Source organism: Poecilia latipinna, unplaced genomic scaffold, assembly GCF_001443285.1.
Source record: "Poecilia latipinna isolate Pla-1442-1.1 unplaced genomic scaffold, P_latipinna-1.0 Scaffold834, whole genome shotgun sequence".
NCBI classification, from domain to species: domain Eukaryota; kingdom Metazoa; phylum Chordata; class Actinopteri; order Cyprinodontiformes; family Poeciliidae; genus Poecilia; species Poecilia latipinna.
In genome coordinates, this window is record NW_015113450.1 from 24,553 (window position 1) to 43,038 (window position 18,486).

Sequence of the window (18,486 nt, forward strand, 5' to 3'; positions counted from 1 at the left end):
ATCGATCAGGGCAGAAAGAAGGCCCCAGTTCCTTTTCTTTGCCTTTGTTCTTTGCCTTTATTGTTGGGGTCTGAATTTAGATAATGAGAGAAGTGCAATTTGAGGCTGATCGGTTGGTCCCCGTGCACAGGACATTCTTCGACTATCTGTGGCTCAGGATCTTCTTCAGCTGCAGAGTTCTTTGTCCATCTCAATTTTGGCTAAAATCTGCCTGGAGGATCCAACCAAAGGTTCCTCTTTTGCTTTCACCTTTTATAGGGTTTCTCCACCCTATAGATACACTTGCATTAGCTGTCACTGTTGTCATGCTTGTATTATTGGCCGTCTGTTTGAATAGATGACCTCGTGTCCATCAATGTCTTAGAGACATTATGACCTGATCTCTGTGTTCATGTCCTGGTGTTGCTCAAATGTCTCCCTAAACTCTATACCTGCACAGTCTTTTTCTTCTAACAGTTTGAGTTGCAACAATCTGTTTCCAAATCATCAAACTCTGAGGTGTTGGTCATCTCTGCTCACCTTCTAGTTCCTCTTTCCTCTAATCCTTTACCTACTATCTACCTCCAACACAACATCAGTGATCTCTGATTGCAGCTACACATTTTACATCATTTCAAGTTCATTATCAAAATCACATCTATAACCTCTTTAGCTTTAGATTTAGCAGTAATTTATAATATTATGATAATCATGCCTTATTAGTAACTCTTATGATCATATTGTGAGTAATTATAGGTGTTCTTATGAAAAGGAAACAGGAATCATCCGTTATTCTTATTGTTTGAAACCAAAGTTACAGTTGTTCATTCTTACAAGAGAAAACATTATCAATACAAGTATTTTGCTTTGGGTCTTATTCAATTACTCAGTTTGTTTAGACTTCATTCTTTAAAACTTTATTGTATTGAAATAAGAAATAGTCTCAACTATTTCTATAATTCTTCAGGCTGGAAACTTACTTCCTTTTATCATGAAGCCTGCTGTTCCTGTTTCATGGCTTTGCATATCTCTCTCTCTCTCTATCTCTCTCTCTCTCTCTCTCTCTGCCTGACTATGATTTCTAATGATTAAATACAAAAGGAAATAGGTTAAAAGTAAAGCTTGCATGAGACAAAACAAACACACAACCTCACTGATTTTATTGAAGTTTGATTTTACTTTTGGGTTTAGATGCTACTTTGTGTAATTCATTTTAAAGGTAACTTCATGTATTGTTACTGATAACCTAAAATCTCCAGCATGGAAATAATGGGATGATCTTTGGTTGTCTTGACACTGTGAAAAAGAATTAACCCTTCTGTACAATTATGTGGCATGTCTTTTTGTTCAGCTCACGTTTGTTGTTGCGGGGGTTCAAAGTCACAAAAAACTGACACTTTACTTGCTGCGAAAGAGAAGACGACAATAAGTGTTGAATGAAAACTGAAACTTTTTCTTCATGGTTACATAAAGAAAGAAGGTGAAAAGATTTACCTCTTTGTCCAAATCGCAGCTTTTAATACCAATGTTTTGCGTCTTAAGACATTTGGTTTTTCCGAGGATTGCAATGATTTTAAACTCGATCATACTGGTTACCTGCAGAAAGAACCAGATAAAACAGTGATTAGAAGTATGTTTTGATTGGGTACATTAAATAGTTTTAAGAAAGATCAGTCCAACCTGGGATTTAGCACTGTGAACTGAGACCAGCTTGAACAACTCCTTGTCCTGCGAATCTTTGTTGTACATCTCCACACCATATTGAGCCGCCCTCTGAACATCTTTTGACTCAGGACTTCTTTCAGACCAACCCGCTATAAGATGTAACACAAAGGTATGTCCACTGTAACATACAGCATATAAGTAAAAATGTAAACATAGATTACAGAATAGAGACAAGAACTGTCGAGCTTGAATCAGTTCTTTAGGGTTAAAAAAAAAGGGACAAGAAAGAGTCTCATCTTTCTGCCCATTTTGACCACCAGTGCAGTGGCTTTATCTCACATCACAGAACCATTGAGTCCAGTTAAAGATGGAATGAGTTGTTTGTACTGCCAGCTAGCAGCTGTTGCATGTTCCACCCCCATCCAGTCCAAAACGAATTCTCGTGTCTAATGGCAATTTGAAGAACTGGCTGTTGATAACACCCAACTTTGTACTTTTTATTCACCCTCTTTGCTAATTTGGAACAAAGAGGCAAACAAGGCTTTTCTTCAAGCTTTATTTTGGATTTGAATTTCATTGCACAAATTAACGTCACCACATATATGATTTCATTAAAATAAAAACTCAAAAGAATTATGACACAATAAGGTATTAGACTACAAAAAAGAACCATTTTTACATCCAATTTAAAGACCTGCTGACTTGTGGCTGAAGCAAAGCTTCTAACTTGCTGTACTCAACCATATAAACAGACAACTTATTTGACCATGAAGTCTGCAAGCCACACAGTTTTAGAAAAACATGTCCTTTCTAATTTGCAGAATCACATTATTGTTAAATTTTATAGACAATTTTGTTACCTATCTTGCCATTTACTTAGATTCTCTGTTATCACTAAGGGGTTTCACAGACTGATGGAAACAAACTAGCTTCTTCCTTATCTAATACAGTTTGTTCTTTTAAAAAGGAAAAAAAGAAACCACAAAGTGACACTTTGATGTTGTTTGATTTGTTTCCTGACTGTTGGCCATGATTTTGTGTTCATGGCTGAACAGTTGAAACTCATCAAACTCTAAACTTAGTTTGGATATGTTTACATTTTCACCACTTTATTGTGTTACAAAATTAAACATGTCTATTCAGGACACATTACATCAATATCTCTACTTACTGGCTGTATTGTCTTTCCCCACAGGCCCAGTTGCCAAACACAGGTTGAAAACTGACAGACATATCAGGAAGGACAATGGCAGAGACATATTTGCTTTCCAACAACTTGTCAGCTACAGACGTTCCCGGGACGTTTGCAAGATTCTGATAAGTCCAGGTCCATTTTAAAAGAATGAAACATAAATAAAAGAAACTGTTAAAAATGTTCACTGGCTATACAACAGAACAGAAGAAAAAAGTTATTGATATTGATTACTAACTGTAAAAAGTCCACCACCAACCTTATAGATGCCGCTTCAGCTGGGGGGAAATGGAGCAGAGGAAGAGAGAAACAGCTTCTGTGTTCTCTGAGTGAATGTGTGTTTGTGTGTGTCAGCATTCAAGCTTTTATGTTCAACCAGTCAGTGAAGACCACACCCACCTACTACCTGGGAGTGACGCCATGCATGCTTCTAAGCCATCAGCAGCCTTGGTGAGCATTGGAGGCAAACTGCAGAGTGGGTGTCTGGTGATGTCTCCCTGCTGCAGTTATTCAGGAAACTTCATGTTGAATATGTGGGCATGTCATCTGTTAGTGCCACGTATGTGGGGGTGTGCCTACAATTAGCTTTTTTTATTGTAGTTGAGCAAAAACCTGTTGCTGTACACAGTGAGTCAATGGAGGAAAATTGATCCACATAATAAATAAAAGAACTTAGTTTTTACCTCTCAAACGGTGGATTGGTGTGGCGTCTGCAGTGATGTGAAAGCTACCGGTCTGTTGTGGTTGTGAGAGAGCTGCTCACTGCAAAAACACAAAATCTTACCAAGCATTTTTGGTCTAGTTTCTAGTGCAAATATATTAGCACACTTGAAGTAAAACAAAACTAACTTATAAATTACTTTTTAGCAAGACACAGAGGCTTGTTTTTTTCTTCCTAATAATGGTGAAGTCTTCTCAGAATATCGCTCCGCTCTCGGAGCAAAACCAGAAGAAAATCCAGGACATGCTGGAGGGACACAATGTAATTGTATCCTTTATGGAAGAGTACTGTGAAGAAAGGACTTGTTGAATTAGTCTTAAAAGTCCAACATTGAGTGTTCTTCCATCCAGGACAACAACATGTCGCTACATTAGAACAAACCAATAAAAAAGCAGACATAAATCTGGTAATCTGTAAAGATTAACATAACTGGTCATAAAGAACAATAAGCATTTTCCTTCCACTGCACATTTATAATCTACTTGTTTGACATGTCAATATTTCAATAAAATTCATAATAAGCTCTATAAGAATTTTTTTTATTATAGATACATCTGGACCTTTAAGGTAAAAATATTGGCCCTCACTGGGATTCCAATACCATTTTGTAATAGCAATGAAGGGTCACCATAGTGATAATGGTTACATTCCCTGCATTTATATAGAAAAAAAAAACAGTATTAGATTTAACAGCTTACCCAGATTGATTACAAGCCTGTTGTCCAAGTTTCACTGAATTGGAATTCAACACGTATTTAGGCCAAGCAGAGACAAATATAGAATGAGTCATTGTGGTTTGTTCAAAGCGGGCCTCTATGTTATTTCTGATAAGAATGCCTGGACACCTAATCCACATGTTTATACCACAAATAGAAACGCCCATAAAAAAAACTCCCCACTGCTGGAAGGATTTCAGAAAAACCTGTTTTCTTACCAAAAGCTTCTTGCATGAAAATGGCATGACACAGAAAAGAACATGCATCTCTTCATTTTACAAAACTGTGGACAAAAAAATTAATCTCCAACCATAAAGTTGGAGCATATAGGGAGAGGAACCCATCAGATGAATAAATTCAAAAGATAGCTAACTGAAAACCAAATTGCCACAAGAGTCAAGATGTCAGCGTCCTTCCTTGTCAAGGTTTCTTTGTCGCTGTTCCAGTTTTGGCTAAGTCACTCATGGCTACGTTTATGTGAGTTGCTGCTCCTTTTTAGCCATTTTGTCACCAACAAGGCCCACACATCACACATCAGTCTTACGTGAATGCCAAATTATACTGTCTTTTCCATTTTGAAAAGATAAAATTAACATTACAAAAAATATGCATTTATACCAATAGTACCAATTTTTGTGGTTGTAACACCTTCAGTAAAGTTTTTCTCCAACTGCAAACTCCAAATGCAATCACAGTAAAAAGGTTTGATTTTTTTTTTTCTAGGTTTAGATCATGCAAGTGCATGAATTTAATCTACTAAATTTTATGTCTCTTTGCCAGAGGTGCCAAGAAGTGTGGTACATGCTATGAAAATTGAATTGCATCCACAAACAAAAAAAATTACATCAATCCTGTCTGTAAACACTCAAAATGTCCAGCAGAGGGCAGACAAAGACAAACGTTCACAGTCAAAACTCAATTTAAACTTGTCCGTGTGAACAGAAACATTTTCTTTTATGTAATTGCTTATCCCACTGGGCCAAGGAATGTGGCAAAAGCAAGAAGAATCTTGAAATTGCATTTCTATTTATTATCTCTTGCATTCATATATTCTGTTATCATTTAAATGAGTTTTAATTAGCAACAAACATTGTCCCAATTTAAATTTTGTGCATAGTTATTACAAGTTAAATTGAGAGATTTTAACTTTGTGCTTAACAGATTCCTCAGCATTTATTAGCTAAAATAATACGTATGATTATGTAAATGTAATAAACCTTTGCTTCCTTCTTAGAGCTAAGTAATAAATTATGTACAATGTTGAAAAAGAATCTTTAAAATGTATTTGAGGCCAGGAATCCAGACACCTGTATTCCGCAGATGAATAATGTGAAGTAGGGAGACATCAATAAAGACAATTAAAAGGATCTTAGAAAAGAAAGATTTTGACTGGACAGCATAAATAAAGAAGAGGCACCAATGACCGCAGAGTAAGGCAGATGGGAACTGACTGACCGTTGCGATGTCTCATCTGCAGATGTACAAACAGAAAGATCCAGTCCTCAAACTCAAATTGAAAGACAAAGGTCATTTAGATGGCTGAGTGGAGAGAAAACAAAAAGCACCTGCAGTGCATGCTGTCCAACAACAACACAAACCGATGCAGTGTGCAGAACAAAGGCATTTTTATAATTAGTGCACAATATGACACATGTAAAAATTAAATCTGCACTACATAAGAGCAGCTTACTGTAAGCTAATGTGCCAAAATAAGTTATATAGACAGTAAGTCTATATAACTTTTTTTTTTTTACATATTGCTATTGCCATCATGTTCAAATTAAGCGATGCTATTCCAAACAATCACATCATGTACATGAACCTGAAATTCTATTAATGCCCGAAAGGAAATAGGACCTTTTGATGGAATCCAATATGACATCTTCACAATTAACAATAAATAACAGAAGATAGTGGGATTTTATTAGTTTACTTGCCGATGACAAATGTGTTTTTCCATCTCCACCCACATTTATCACGGAAGATAAAAGGTCACTGACTCAGATAATGAGATGCGACTGTCATTCTGTTTATTACCCACCAGAGCATAGAATGATGGAAGCGCTAATGGATTTTATTAGCGTGTGTACCCAGTGAGTAACAGGTGAGCCAGATAAATGAAGCGCAACAAGGTGCCATCTCACAGAAGAGGGTCAACATTTTACCCAGATTCGAGGAAACCATGGAAAAGCTGTTTGTGTTTCCATTCATGAAGAGACGGAAACAGGGTGTTCTAGATCAGTGGTTTTCAATCCAGAGTACCACCTGAGCTTTCACCGGCACTCGCAGCTGGCTTACCTCTTCTTTTGTCTGCCCTGGTCTTGAGGAACAAATGTGCCACATTTCCTCACAGTTCAACAAGACGATCCTACAAAGTCTTCACTTGGGCTGCTCTTAGTTGATCGTTATTCACTTTAGTTTCCACAGATGACCTTAAAATAGTTTCCTCTGCACTTCTCCTTCCGGTACTCTCTGGCTGGAGCCAAGAAACGGAAAAGGCTCAAAACCGCTCATATTATTGGCAATGTCTGCTTTTTGATCTTTTCACCGCTATTCAGAATGCAATATTGAATAAGGTAATTTAAATTGTAAGCAGTCAACACAAGTTGCACCACTGGAGAGAGTGCAAGCCTGTTAAAGGGTAAGTACTAGCACAGTTTAAGAACCTTACAGCTCTACTGAATTTGCGTTTGGGTCAGTTATGTCTTCATTGTTTCCCTGATTCATAGAAATGAATCTTAAACTGCTGGAAAGCCTTTTTATTTCCTCTGATGTCATACCATATTGTTAATGAAAAACCATCTGCAGGTTGAGCAGAAGTGCTGAGCACAAAGGTTCTACACTCAAAAAACCTTGGAAAATCCTCCCAAACAACTTTTTGGTCATTGGAGGCTAACTCAATGCATGTAGCGATATCAAAACGAGTATCTGCACTCAGAGGGAATTGCGTACAACCCGCTTGAACAAGTTTGATCAGCTTCAGCGAGCTGTTCTTGCCGAACTGAATAGTTCAAACACTTTGGCAGACTTGCAACAAATATTGGTTGTAGAATGGTCCGCTCTGTGTGACCAAACACATGAGGCCTTACTACTGTACCTATGATTATCACCCTGTTTGTTGAATGAAGAAACTAGTAAATTGCTATCATGTCTTGTGTCTTCAAACTTCATCCATTCATTCCAGTAGCTGTCACAAAGCAAGTAGTATAAGCTTTTGGCACTGGCAATGTAAATTTTTTGATGGCTGAAACCCACATACTCAACTTAACATATCAGCCCAAAAAAGTCATTTTTCTTGGAAATTTTTCCAGCTATAAAATAAAAGTGTTTTGTAGAAAACAGGAACACCGCTAACAGTCTATCTGCCCAGGAGTACTAATGTGCAATTATTAGCAATAAGTATTGTTATAATAAAAAAATAAAAAAATAAATTACCATTTGTGCTAAAAGAAATTATTTCCAACTGGGTAGGATAACGGTGGGTGTCTTTATATAGCCAGATGGGATTTAACTGTGATGTAAAGCTGCAGGAAGACAGTATTTGTGTACATTAGTGATTTAAGTACATTATTAGTCACTATTAGCTGAGTAGTGATCTTCTTATAAAATTACTGTGGTTTGGATCCCAGCTCTGTATCATGACAAGTAAGGTAAAGATGAGTCCTAAATGAAACGTTTTGGACTTCATGTGAAATTGAAATGTTGAGTGTGGTGGAAAACTAACACCCAGCAACTGTGAAACATGGCGGTGGCATCATAATGCTGTGAGAATGTTTTTTGTCAACCTGCATAATGAATATAGACAGAGTTGAATAGGAGTTGGACATTGTTTTCAGCAAAGACACTGTATGTCTACATAGTACCCAAAATGCATGTTGCTATTTGGGTGAGAATAATATATACCCTGCCTACCTCGTGCCGCTATCAACATGCTTTTGGGATAATCCTGGCTGGATGTTTGACAGCTCTGTAGAACTGGTGGATTTTCTTTAAACTCTCAGTGTTCTGATGCGTGTTTGGATGTTTTAACAGAAACACCCAATTGTTTACAAGTTTCAACTGCTATTCTATTGATTCTGAAGAAGTGAAGAATTTGAACATTGTACTCTTCCTTCAATCTGCCCCCACTTTAGGTAATTCACCAAAACCTACAATCACCATGCCTGGCAGTATACTATTCTAATATTTGAAACCATAAGTTGTATTTATTGGTTTTGAAGTGATTCAACTAAACATTGAATCACTAGATAAATGGTTAGAATTTTGGCACCTGAGGTGCAGGAAGAAAATTAGTTCAAAACTTGTGTTAGAATGGGTACAGCACTAACATTAAGCTTCTGGAATGACCCTAACCACAATCCTATTGAAAATGTATGGACCATGTACAAAACCCTGATCAGTTTCAAGAAATCCAGCAGGTTAACCTCTACATTTCTGACAGGAAAGGTAGACGGCCAAACAAAAGTATACCAGATTTTGGTTTATGGTTATAACATGGGTGTAGTGGGGTCACAACTCGGTCATTTAAACAAACGGGACTTACGTGCATATTATTTAGTCTTTTGAATATTCGCACCCAAATCTTGCTTTCAGTTTTTAAATATTTTCTGAGGTTATATGTTGAACAAATTGTAGTTTAATAAACCATTAACTTATTAATTAATTAATTAATTAATTAATTAATTAATTAATTACATTTATTGTATTTTTTTATAAAAATCATTGCCATTTAAAAAAAAGTATTTTTATACAAAATGAAGTTGACATTGTGTCACCAAGTTTAATATATAAAAAAAAATGCTAAAACTAAATAAAAATCTTTAAACGATTATGTTTTTTGTTTTTTTTTCTCTCCCAGCAGCCAGCTTGTTTTCCCATTCCACTGAACTTTTTCTGAATTAGGATCAGTCTCGATAATCCCTTTACAGTTAGGACTCGCCCACTCTTTCGGCTGATTTACAACCAGCTCCTCCAATGAGACAGCAGGATCCGTCTGACCTCGTTTTTTGCCCTCCTCCTCCAACTCTTTCTCATCACGTCTCATCTCGTTTGTCGCTCTCCAACCAGCTCCAAGTCCGACTGTACTCTCTCGTCGGAGAACTGCCCGCCGAAGTCACAGCCATGGAAGAAGACAACATAATAATGCCCGTTTGACCCACGGAGCTTGTCCAAGGTGAGTTTGCCGGGGGTTGTGAATCAGGAGAGAACGGGCTTAGCGGCTGCGTGGAGGGGGGAGGCGAAAAGTTTTATCCGCCTCTCTCCGCCGGACAGGAGGGAAATGTACTCCAGTGTTGCTCTGTGGGGCGGGATGTCATGATGCTAGCTGGTGTTGGATCGCTTTTTCTTTAGTGTCCTAGACAATGAATATCTCCCTTTATATTAGAGATTTTAGCTTCTACATTTATTATAATGCACAACAAGCTAACTTCTACAAATATATATTTTTTTATGTGTTTTATTCAAGTGTTTATTTAGAGCATAAACTGTTTATTTCCTTTTGGATTTTACTTTAAACGTAAAAACCCTTTTAGTTATTAATAAAATATTTATTTGAAATAAACAACTTCTGCTTTAAAAAAAAGTAACTCTTTAATGTTTGTTCTTAGTACAATTTAGAAAAAAAATATTTATNCTTGNATGTAAATAAAATAATTCAATCAGACCCAGGTAATGTGTAGGTAAAAACAACAGATACATGATAAAAGATATATTCTTTGTGAAAGGTGGGTGATTAGTATCCTTAAATGCAATTTGAAAACTGAAAAGTTGTAAAACAAAACCATTAAAAATACTAATTTATTTCAAATGTAATTTTGCTTTGAGCAGTTGGTCTTTGATTAAAGTTTTATCTTTTTACATGTCGGATTAACTTACAGCTTTCTTTTTATTCACCCATGCATTGTGATTGTTACAGTACAGTTGTATATTTTCAACAATAAAAAACAGATCATTTTTAAAAGTAAATATTATAATTAAATGTTTCTAAACCTTCCAAATTTATAATTTTTAAACTGAATTCAGACCGTGTCAGGATTAATTAAGTATCTACTTATCTATCAAACTAGGTATTATTATTTATCTAAATACTTGGAAAAAATATTAACAAACTATTGGGCTATTTTAAAACTCTACTTGACTTTAGGTAAATAAAACATAGTTTTATTGGACCAAAACATAAACAACGAGCCGTGGCTACGTCTGCAGCAAGAATGAAACAAAATGATAATGAATAACATGATACAATGAATGGACGTTCTTGAAACTCCTAGCGTTAGACTTGCCGATAATTAAAAACATTACTTTTACTTAAGGTTGTCTTACTGTGTTAATATCACGCTGACCTGTGCGCAACCACTGCTTTTTCTCATTTACTTTCTTGGTTTCCAGCTCTCAAGTGCAGATGCTCTCTTGACAGAGTATAAATGAGGCTCTTAAATCAACCAAATGCACTTGTTGATGCAACAAACAAGATTACTCTCCATTCAGCTCTTTTCTGGTTGTATATTTATTCTTTTGTGCGGCCAGAGCTCCTGCGGGAGCACGGGAGTCGCAAACTCTATATGCAATTAGAAAGAAATACTGTGAGAATGATAGACACAATGGCATAGGGGTCTCGCTGCAGATGTGCATTCCTTGTGCCAGTGCAGGGATCCAGTCTTTAAATAGAGTATGGCAGGAATGCAAACACGCCAAGCAGAAAGATGAACCCTGGGGGCGACCCAGGAGTAAGAGAAGGACGGTAAGTCGTAAAACGAATAGGACAAACTCTGCTGCAAGATATTGTCTTTTGATTTAGAATGATTTATTGCTCTTTCTTCAATGTTTCCTAACAAATGTGAGCATGTAGGTCAAAGTTCATGGTGTAGATTACTCCTATGAAGGGTAATGATGTTAGGAAAGTTATAGCTGCAATAAAGGCGTAAGATTTCAATGTGGAACTGGACCCATCAGTGGTAAAATTTGATTTTGACCAACAGATCTTGCTATGTGACGTCAGAACGCTTGTGTTTATACACCAGGCGCGTCTGCATTGCCTCAAAGAAATGATGCAGCTTGAAATGGAGTCAGAGGGTTCTTTATTTGCTAAGTGTGTACACACAAATACGGTAACCGGGTCTGGCTTCTGGTACTGTTCAATGTATGATCCGGAACAATGTGCTGGAATATACAGTGATGTGTTCTCAGTAAGTTAGCTTCAGATTTGAATTCCAAGTTCTTGAATTATGTCTTTCATTTTCCTTCTGTTGTGCACATACGATAAATTCAAGATTGGGGAATTTGAGTTTTCCCAGGGTTACCCAGATATTTTTTATACTCCATATAAATAACTTTTTACTTTTCTCAGACTGCGAGCTTATCTTTTGAAAGATGAAAGAAAAGAGCCAACACCCTGGAAGTAATTTGTAGCTGACATTTGATCGCTTGCAACTCATTTTGGTGATGGACTTCTTTGTCGCAGTAAAACACAAAAAGGCACAGTCAATAAAAAGCTTTATAGCTTAACAATGCTAATTAAATTACAAACTATTTGTCAAAACCTCCCCCCCCCAAAAAAAAAACTCAAAACTTTTGGCCAGACCCTGAAATCTGTAGTTTGAGTTTTCTATCAGCTGTAGAAAAGTTAATCATCCCATTTACACCTGTTGTCTTGAAGCTGCTTGTACCGTTGAGATGGGGTTGTGGAGGCACCCTAAACCCAGTGACACCATCCATATATTTCTTGTGGACCCAAGGTTCTTACTGGCTAGAAGAGATACTCACCCCAGGAAGTTTGGGTTTTGGGTCTCCTCCCAACAAAACATGCCAGGAAATTATCCAAAGAGAGGTGCTCTGCAATAATCCTGATCAAATTCCCGGCGTGCCTCACCATTGGAGAAAGCTTATTTCATCCAAATCTGCCTGCTTTTTTGGCTAAGTTATTTCTTCTGCATGAGAGGCTGGAGGAATCCCTTCATTCTGCAGATGAGGTTTTGTGTCGTTGAATAAGACACTCAGAAACTTGAATTCCTTTACAAGGGGGACAGACTGATCTGGATGGAGGAATCTTTGGCCAGAGGAGATGAATACATAGAGCATATCTAGGGAACTTTATCACATCCAAGAAAACTTTGGTCACTCAATTGATATGTTTGTGTGTGCGCTGGCTATTGCTGGAAAAACAGCTATTCCATTGTTCCCTTCCTTGAGTCCTTCTTTATCCCGGTGTCCCGACTGAGATGGAAAGCTGTAGCAGAAAACATTCTGTACTCCGTTACATTTTAGAGTTTGGACGATGGAGTTTAGATGATTGCTATGTGGGACGTCCTTCAAGAGAGTCTAATCTTAAACATGCTGGACTGTAAAAATAAATGTTTGCCTTTGGCTAAGAGGTTGGTTCTAAAATAAGAAACATTTAGGGTATTTTTACTTGCAAACACTCAGGCTAAAAAGGACAAACAAAACTTTGGAAGTAGTTAAAATTAGTTACAAGTACAGGTTTTATAAGAGTCCTCAAAAAAAAGAAAAGAATCTAAAGTGTTTTTTTTAAAGCAGGAATGCATCCAGATTCAGAGGTTGCATCCTTTGGAGGGAGATTATGTCACAGCAGTGTGACGGGTCTGGTGTATCCTGAACAGCACACCTTATTCTGAGAATCATTGGTAGATTTTTGTTCCTTCGACAAAGGCGTTACAAAACATGGCGGTAGAAAAATGAAGAGCTTCAGGTAGTTTTATTATCTTTTGTTTTGTCATTTATGCAAACATGTATTTTAACATCAATTTTTAATATTGTACAAATGCAAATTTGTTTAATTCATTAAAAATATAATTTTTTTTTTTTATTTCAATTTCTGAGGTACGGGTAGGAATACATCTGAAGGCTTGACCATCCATTTTCAAACACCAACCATTTTTAAAGATGACAGTTTAATTAGTTAAACCAAAAGAAAACAAACCTCCGCCCCCCAACCTCCACCACCCCCCCATAACCAAACAAAGAAAAAAAAATCAAGAGATCTTGAGACTAAAACTAAAACTAAAGTTTGATTTTGCAAAATCCAGTTTTGTATCAGGGAGGGATTCTGAACTTGTTCAACTCAAATTAGTGAGTCACCTTCTGAATTTACAGTAATTCATTGGAAGACTTTTATCAAAAGAATTCTCTCTGGTTACTTGTTACGGTGCTTTTTAAGATAAGCTCTCAAAATGGGAAAATAAATGAAACGAATCGCTAAGAACACAGGAGGCACAGAAAAGGATTAAACGTAATACGCACTTCTCTGTAAAAACCCAGAGTTCCCTCTGTTTCTCTGACATTGGTCTTAAACAAATAGTGTGATTTTGGACAGCACAAGGACAGTCTGACTTATTTACTTTAGTTAAAGTTTGGAACAACTTGCTTCATTGAAACTTACCTCCAGATAATTTATTCTGGATTTAGCAACGTAATTATTCAGCTTTGCCTTTCGCTTTCCCTGCAGACTGCTCTGAGTCTTTGCACTAGCTCTGGCCAAAAACCACATGTGCACAGGAAAAAAAAATACTCTGGCTCCACATAGACCTTGATAGAAGCTCCACACAAGCACGTACAGTATACATGTAAAGACACAAACTCAGACTGGCCAGTGGCTTTGTGCCTGCACACTCGTATAATCAAATGCACACAGCCCTAAACGACGTCCAAGCCTCCATACTCACTCCACACTCATATTTCACTAGTCACTCACAGAGGGCCCACAGCAATCAACTCCAAATTAGAGAGAAATCTGCTCCAAGAACTTGAGAGCAGCGTGCCAGGTCTGAGGCCATGCTGCACTTGGTGTGTATGTGAGAGATGGAGAAACAAAAGAGCCAGCCCTTGATATTAAACCAACTTTAAGGGGCCTCGAATGGGGTCTGTATCCCTCTGTGCTGCTGCTCATGCACTTTCTACTTTAGTCAAACCTTAAAGAATCTCTGTTAACTCATGAAACGATCTTAACAAAGAGTTCCTCGTTATTTTTGTCTCTCTGGGTTTGTTGACCTTCTTATTTTGGACTTTTACAGTTGCCAGAGCTTTTACAGAGTCAAGTTGCTTCTGGGTTTTCTGACCGGGTTTATCACAACTCTTGTTGAGTTCACCACACTACTTGTAGTAGTGTATTACTCTTTCTATGATTGATACTTTAATAAATTGGACTTTTCAATTATTTTATGCCAATATTTTGGCTTCAGTTGGCCTTTCCATTACTTTTATACTGACACTTCTGTAAGGTAATCATTAAGTTGCTTTCATAGCAGATTTGAACAGAACATCAAGACCCAGTTTTGTCTGATTAGTAAAGGCTTCATCATAAGTGCTACCAATGTCCAAGTTGTTACTGAGTAAAGTACAGCATTTTCAGTCTTCATAATTGTTCAGAAAGTCAGAGAAAGTACTGAGAGGCTGTTTAAAAGGATATTATCTTCAATTCAGTGAGAAATGTCTGTAGTTTATGCAGGCTGGTAGAGAGCAAGGCCCAGCAGATAACAGGAAGGATACATAGGGAAGCAGAGTTGTTCTACCATTTTCCTTTGGGCGTTAATGCTCTCTGGATTTTGACATTTTGACAGTCTTCTGAAAATCTAAGTGAAGGTAGCAATTTCCATGATCAAGGAAATGCATCTCTACTAATGTCTGATAATTTTGTAACATTTGCGTCTAGAATGGATTGTCACAAGTCTCGCGTTACATGTATATATGTATTCAGGACTTGTTTCTCATAGCTTGGTTTTTTTGCATTTTGATGGACATTAATTACCTTAAAATATAAGATTTTAAAAGTATTAAAATAATAATAAAAAAAAGAACACTGGCGGAATGGAGGAGGGCTGTAAAAAAAAGCCAGCCTCTCTTTACAGTGTGGATAAATGACATGAAAGAAAGTATGATTTTTTTTTTTTCTTAAAACCTTGGGATACATTGGTATTGCTAACAAGACCAAGGCTATTCTTGAATAGTCGGTTCAGCTTTTTTTTTTCCAATTCTAAAAACTCTACACTGGCTTGAATGATGTGCCATTTATGCCATTAGTGATCTGATTCTCAAAGCCCAAAGTAATGTCAACATCAAGATCCCAAATCTAGACGAGTTTAACAAGGACTGTCTGGGGCAGAGGACTGATTCAAAGTGGAGAGCAAAGAGGAAGAATTGTAAATTATTTATCCCTAAAAATAGTCTTTGGTAATGTGTTGAAGATGTTCTAGTCAGTTAACCCTTTTATGCCGGAGTTTCAAGCGTCTGCCTAAATAAACCTTCCTTATTTTAATTGTAAGTAGTTCTTTAAATGTCCTGTGAGCTGATATACTCACCCATGTATCGATAACTACTGGAACTTTCAATATCCAGCAAGTTGTTTTCGAAATATACCGTCTATACTCTCTGCAGCTGCAGCTGTGAAGTTGCCGTATTAACCCGATACTTGCTGGAAAGTGCAACGTCTCCCCTTTCAGAAACCGTTGGAATTTTTCAGATAGCGCTACGTGTGGCGGAATTACGGTACTGCAAATTTAGATGTGTCGCCGGCGACGCGTCCCCGCGTAAAAGGGTTAAAGTTAACAAAAGATACACTTTCAAGTAAAAATTAAGTTTTGGATAAATGCAAGAAATTTTAATAAAACATCTAATAGCAATAACGTTCAAGGACTAGAAGAGACAAGTTCTCTTTTCAGTGAGCTTTCTGGAATTCAAAGCTATTCTGAAGACACCAAAGCACTTTATACTAAGACATTTTTCCATTCTTCAATCACACATCCATTTTCACACCTGTAGTTTTAGTTCTCAAAGTTCAATTGCTGCCAGTGTATGAACAACACACATTTCCAACAGATTCACAGCATTGTTCGAACTCTTGCTTTTTATTGGCTTGCTTTATGTATTTATGTTTGAATTAATATGTGACTGAAGCTTATAAATAACCATTATAGGCATCTTGTGTAAAATCCTTTGCAATTCTGTAACATAAAAGCAAAAACTGTTGCTTCACATGACCATGACACATTAGATACACAGAGGTTCATCTAACTAACTTAAGTTGATAAGTTAGCTACATAATAATAAGATATTGCATAAGGAAGTAATTAGGTTGACTTGCATTTCATAATTCATGTAGGTCTTACAAAGCACACTGGTCTGAAAAAAGGTCTTAAATTGAAATTTGCATTAACAGTGTTTATATTATGTCTGTGTGGCTTCATGTTTTAAGTGAATGAAGGAAGGTTTTCTCTGTAAATAAATAATGCATTTATTTCATGCTGATGGAAATATGTTACTTAACAGCCTCCACTCAGGAAGATTTTTTTTTGTGTATATATATATATACATATATATATATATATATATAGTCGAATAACCCTGAAATCCAGACAGTCCCTGATTTATTTTATCACCTTTTAAAGGGTTTGTGTGAGGTTTCCGGAATTATAAAAAAAAAAGCACTTTCCAAAGTTAGACAGTTTCCTGGAGAGCTTTTACATACAAGTATTTTAGAACTAATCATAACTATTTTAATCAATGCTGTGGTGACTTTGAAAATAGATCCTACTTGATAGATTATTCAAGCTAGGTACAGTAAATAGTCTTTAATGGAAAACCTCTGTTGGGGGTGTTGGTTTCAAATGTTGTTCACTGTTATTTACCAGACCAGCATAAAGTAAACACAGGACTGTTTTTCAAAACAGTCAGGCAAAAATGCACCAGAGTTTTTCAGTTTGTTGGTATTGGCTTTCATCCTGCAGGTGGTCTCGATTACTATTACTGTCATTTCTGAAATTTTCTGTTTTAAAAACTTTTGTTCAGACTTGTCATTGAAGACTTCTTAGACTTGTAAATCAGTGAAGTGCATTTTCAGAGGGCGGCTGTGGATCTTTGAGCTAATAGGAAAAGTCAAAAGTAGAGCTTTGTTTTATGTATCTTTGTGTTGTGGTTTCATGTCTCTCATTAGCATTTCCTGTAGTGACATTTGTACTTGTCCCACGCTTAAATTTTAATTTTATAGTTTTGGTTGTTATGCAACTGTAAACCCTATTCTCATGTGAGGAAAGTTCATTTTTATTTAGAAAGTATGAGTATTTAGTATTTTGATACACTTACAAAATAAGGCTATACTTTCAATTGCTATTTTGGTTCAAAGGTACATTTTCATCTCCTGGGAATTGTAGGCATGTTTCTGCAACATTTGTCCCAACTGTGTAGAAGTGGAAGTGTGATTTGCATATTGAAGTCTATAAAGACCAAAACATATCTTTGTATTTTTATTGCTTTTTCCGTGGGATTCCAGTTTTTTTGTTTGTTTTGTTTTTTTCTGAAAACTATTTTTAATTTTTGAGCAATAAAACTACATTTCATTGAAACTAAGACTCCAAAAATTGTAAAAACATTTGATATTTTTGCCAAGTAAGGCGATGCTGAAATCGGTTGTCATGAATGCAAATTTTCTTTTCCTATCTCTTAAATGTTGTATCAGTATGTTCCCATCTCCTCTGTGAGCTTTATTTTGACCATTGCCCTCAATGCCATGCCAATTTTATTTTTTAAGACAGAAAGGTGACAATTATTTATACTAATGCAAATAAAAATCTGCCAAACTAATTATTATGGTAATATGTTTATTTAGAATTTTTACTATTTTGATACAAAGACTGCACCAGTTCTCTGTAAATATCATAGAAATTTCAAGTTCTTATGCTGAGCCACATAACTTCTTTTTTTCACCATTCCTTAATGAATAACACATGAAACAGTATAATGGTATTAGCAGCATGATGAGTTGGGCTATCTGCTCAGGTAGCAGATGGCCTTCGCTATCTGCTATAGTTGGTTGCCTAAGACTTAAGAGTGACGCTCCTTTAGTTTTGACTGTCTTTTTTTAATAAGAATATTTTTAAGTTGTTGGAAAGTTATTGGTGATGTTGTACTACTATGCAAACTTAATTTGATTTATTGTAAAAATATGCTAGCTTTTCTTTTCATTGATATAGTGCCAGACCCACAACATTTTGGGTGTTTTTCCTCTCAGTCTTTCTCCACCACACTTCATTTATTGAAACATTGTGTGAGCACAGTTGCTCTGAAAAGAAACAAGTGACTGCATGAAAAAACATAACTTCTGAGTAGTATACAGATTTATGAAAGACACCAAGCGTGTTATCTTGAGCATTTTTAGAGAAATTGTTTCAATCCGACTTTAAATTGTGTAAACCACACGGTGAGAAAGT

General features: G+C 36.4%; 2 protein-coding genes across 2 annotated transcripts in view; one reads left to right on the forward strand and one right to left on the reverse strand.

Annotated features, from left to right (window-relative positions):
* Positions 1-205: 205 nt before the first annotated feature.
* On the reverse strand, positions 206-3,599 carry LOC106956626 (cystatin-11). Its single transcript, XM_015047583.1, has 5 exons — positions 3,096-3,599; positions 2,816-2,958; positions 1,660-1,793; positions 1,474-1,575; positions 206-1,384 (listed from the first exon to the last, which is right to left on the reverse strand). Exons 2-5 carry the CDS (start codon positions 2,901-2,903, stop codon positions 1,289-1,291), a joined length of 420 nt encoding a protein of 139 aa, XP_014903069.1. The 5' UTR covers positions 2,904-2,958; positions 3,096-3,599; the 3' UTR covers positions 206-1,288.
* Positions 3,600-9,296: 5,697 nt separating this feature from the next.
* il11ra (interleukin 11 receptor subunit alpha) overlaps positions 9,297-18,486 on the forward strand; it is a 50,307-nt gene continuing 41,117 nt past the window's right edge. Inside the window, exon 1 of the mRNA XM_015047582.1 lies at positions 9,297-9,446. The gene's annotated coding sequence lies outside the window, so the exon portion shown is untranslated. The remainder of the gene's footprint in view (positions 9,447-18,486) is intronic.

What these genes read in the sequence shown, in the direction of transcription:
- LOC106956626 (XM_015047583.1), bottom strand. Translation starts at nt 2,903, where the DNA reads ATGTCTCTGCCATTGTCCTTCCTGATATGTCTGTCAGTTTTCAACCTG. An exon ending in GGGGAAAGACAATACAGCCA is followed by an intron (nt 1,794 to 2,815) that starts GTAAGTAGAGAT and finishes TACATCTTATAG; the next exon opens with CGGGTTGGTCTGAAAGAAGT. An exon ending in TTCACAGTGCTAAATCCCAG is followed by an intron (nt 1,576 to 1,659) that starts GTTGGACTGATC and finishes TTCTTTCTGCAG; the next exon opens with GTAACCAGTATGATCGAGTT.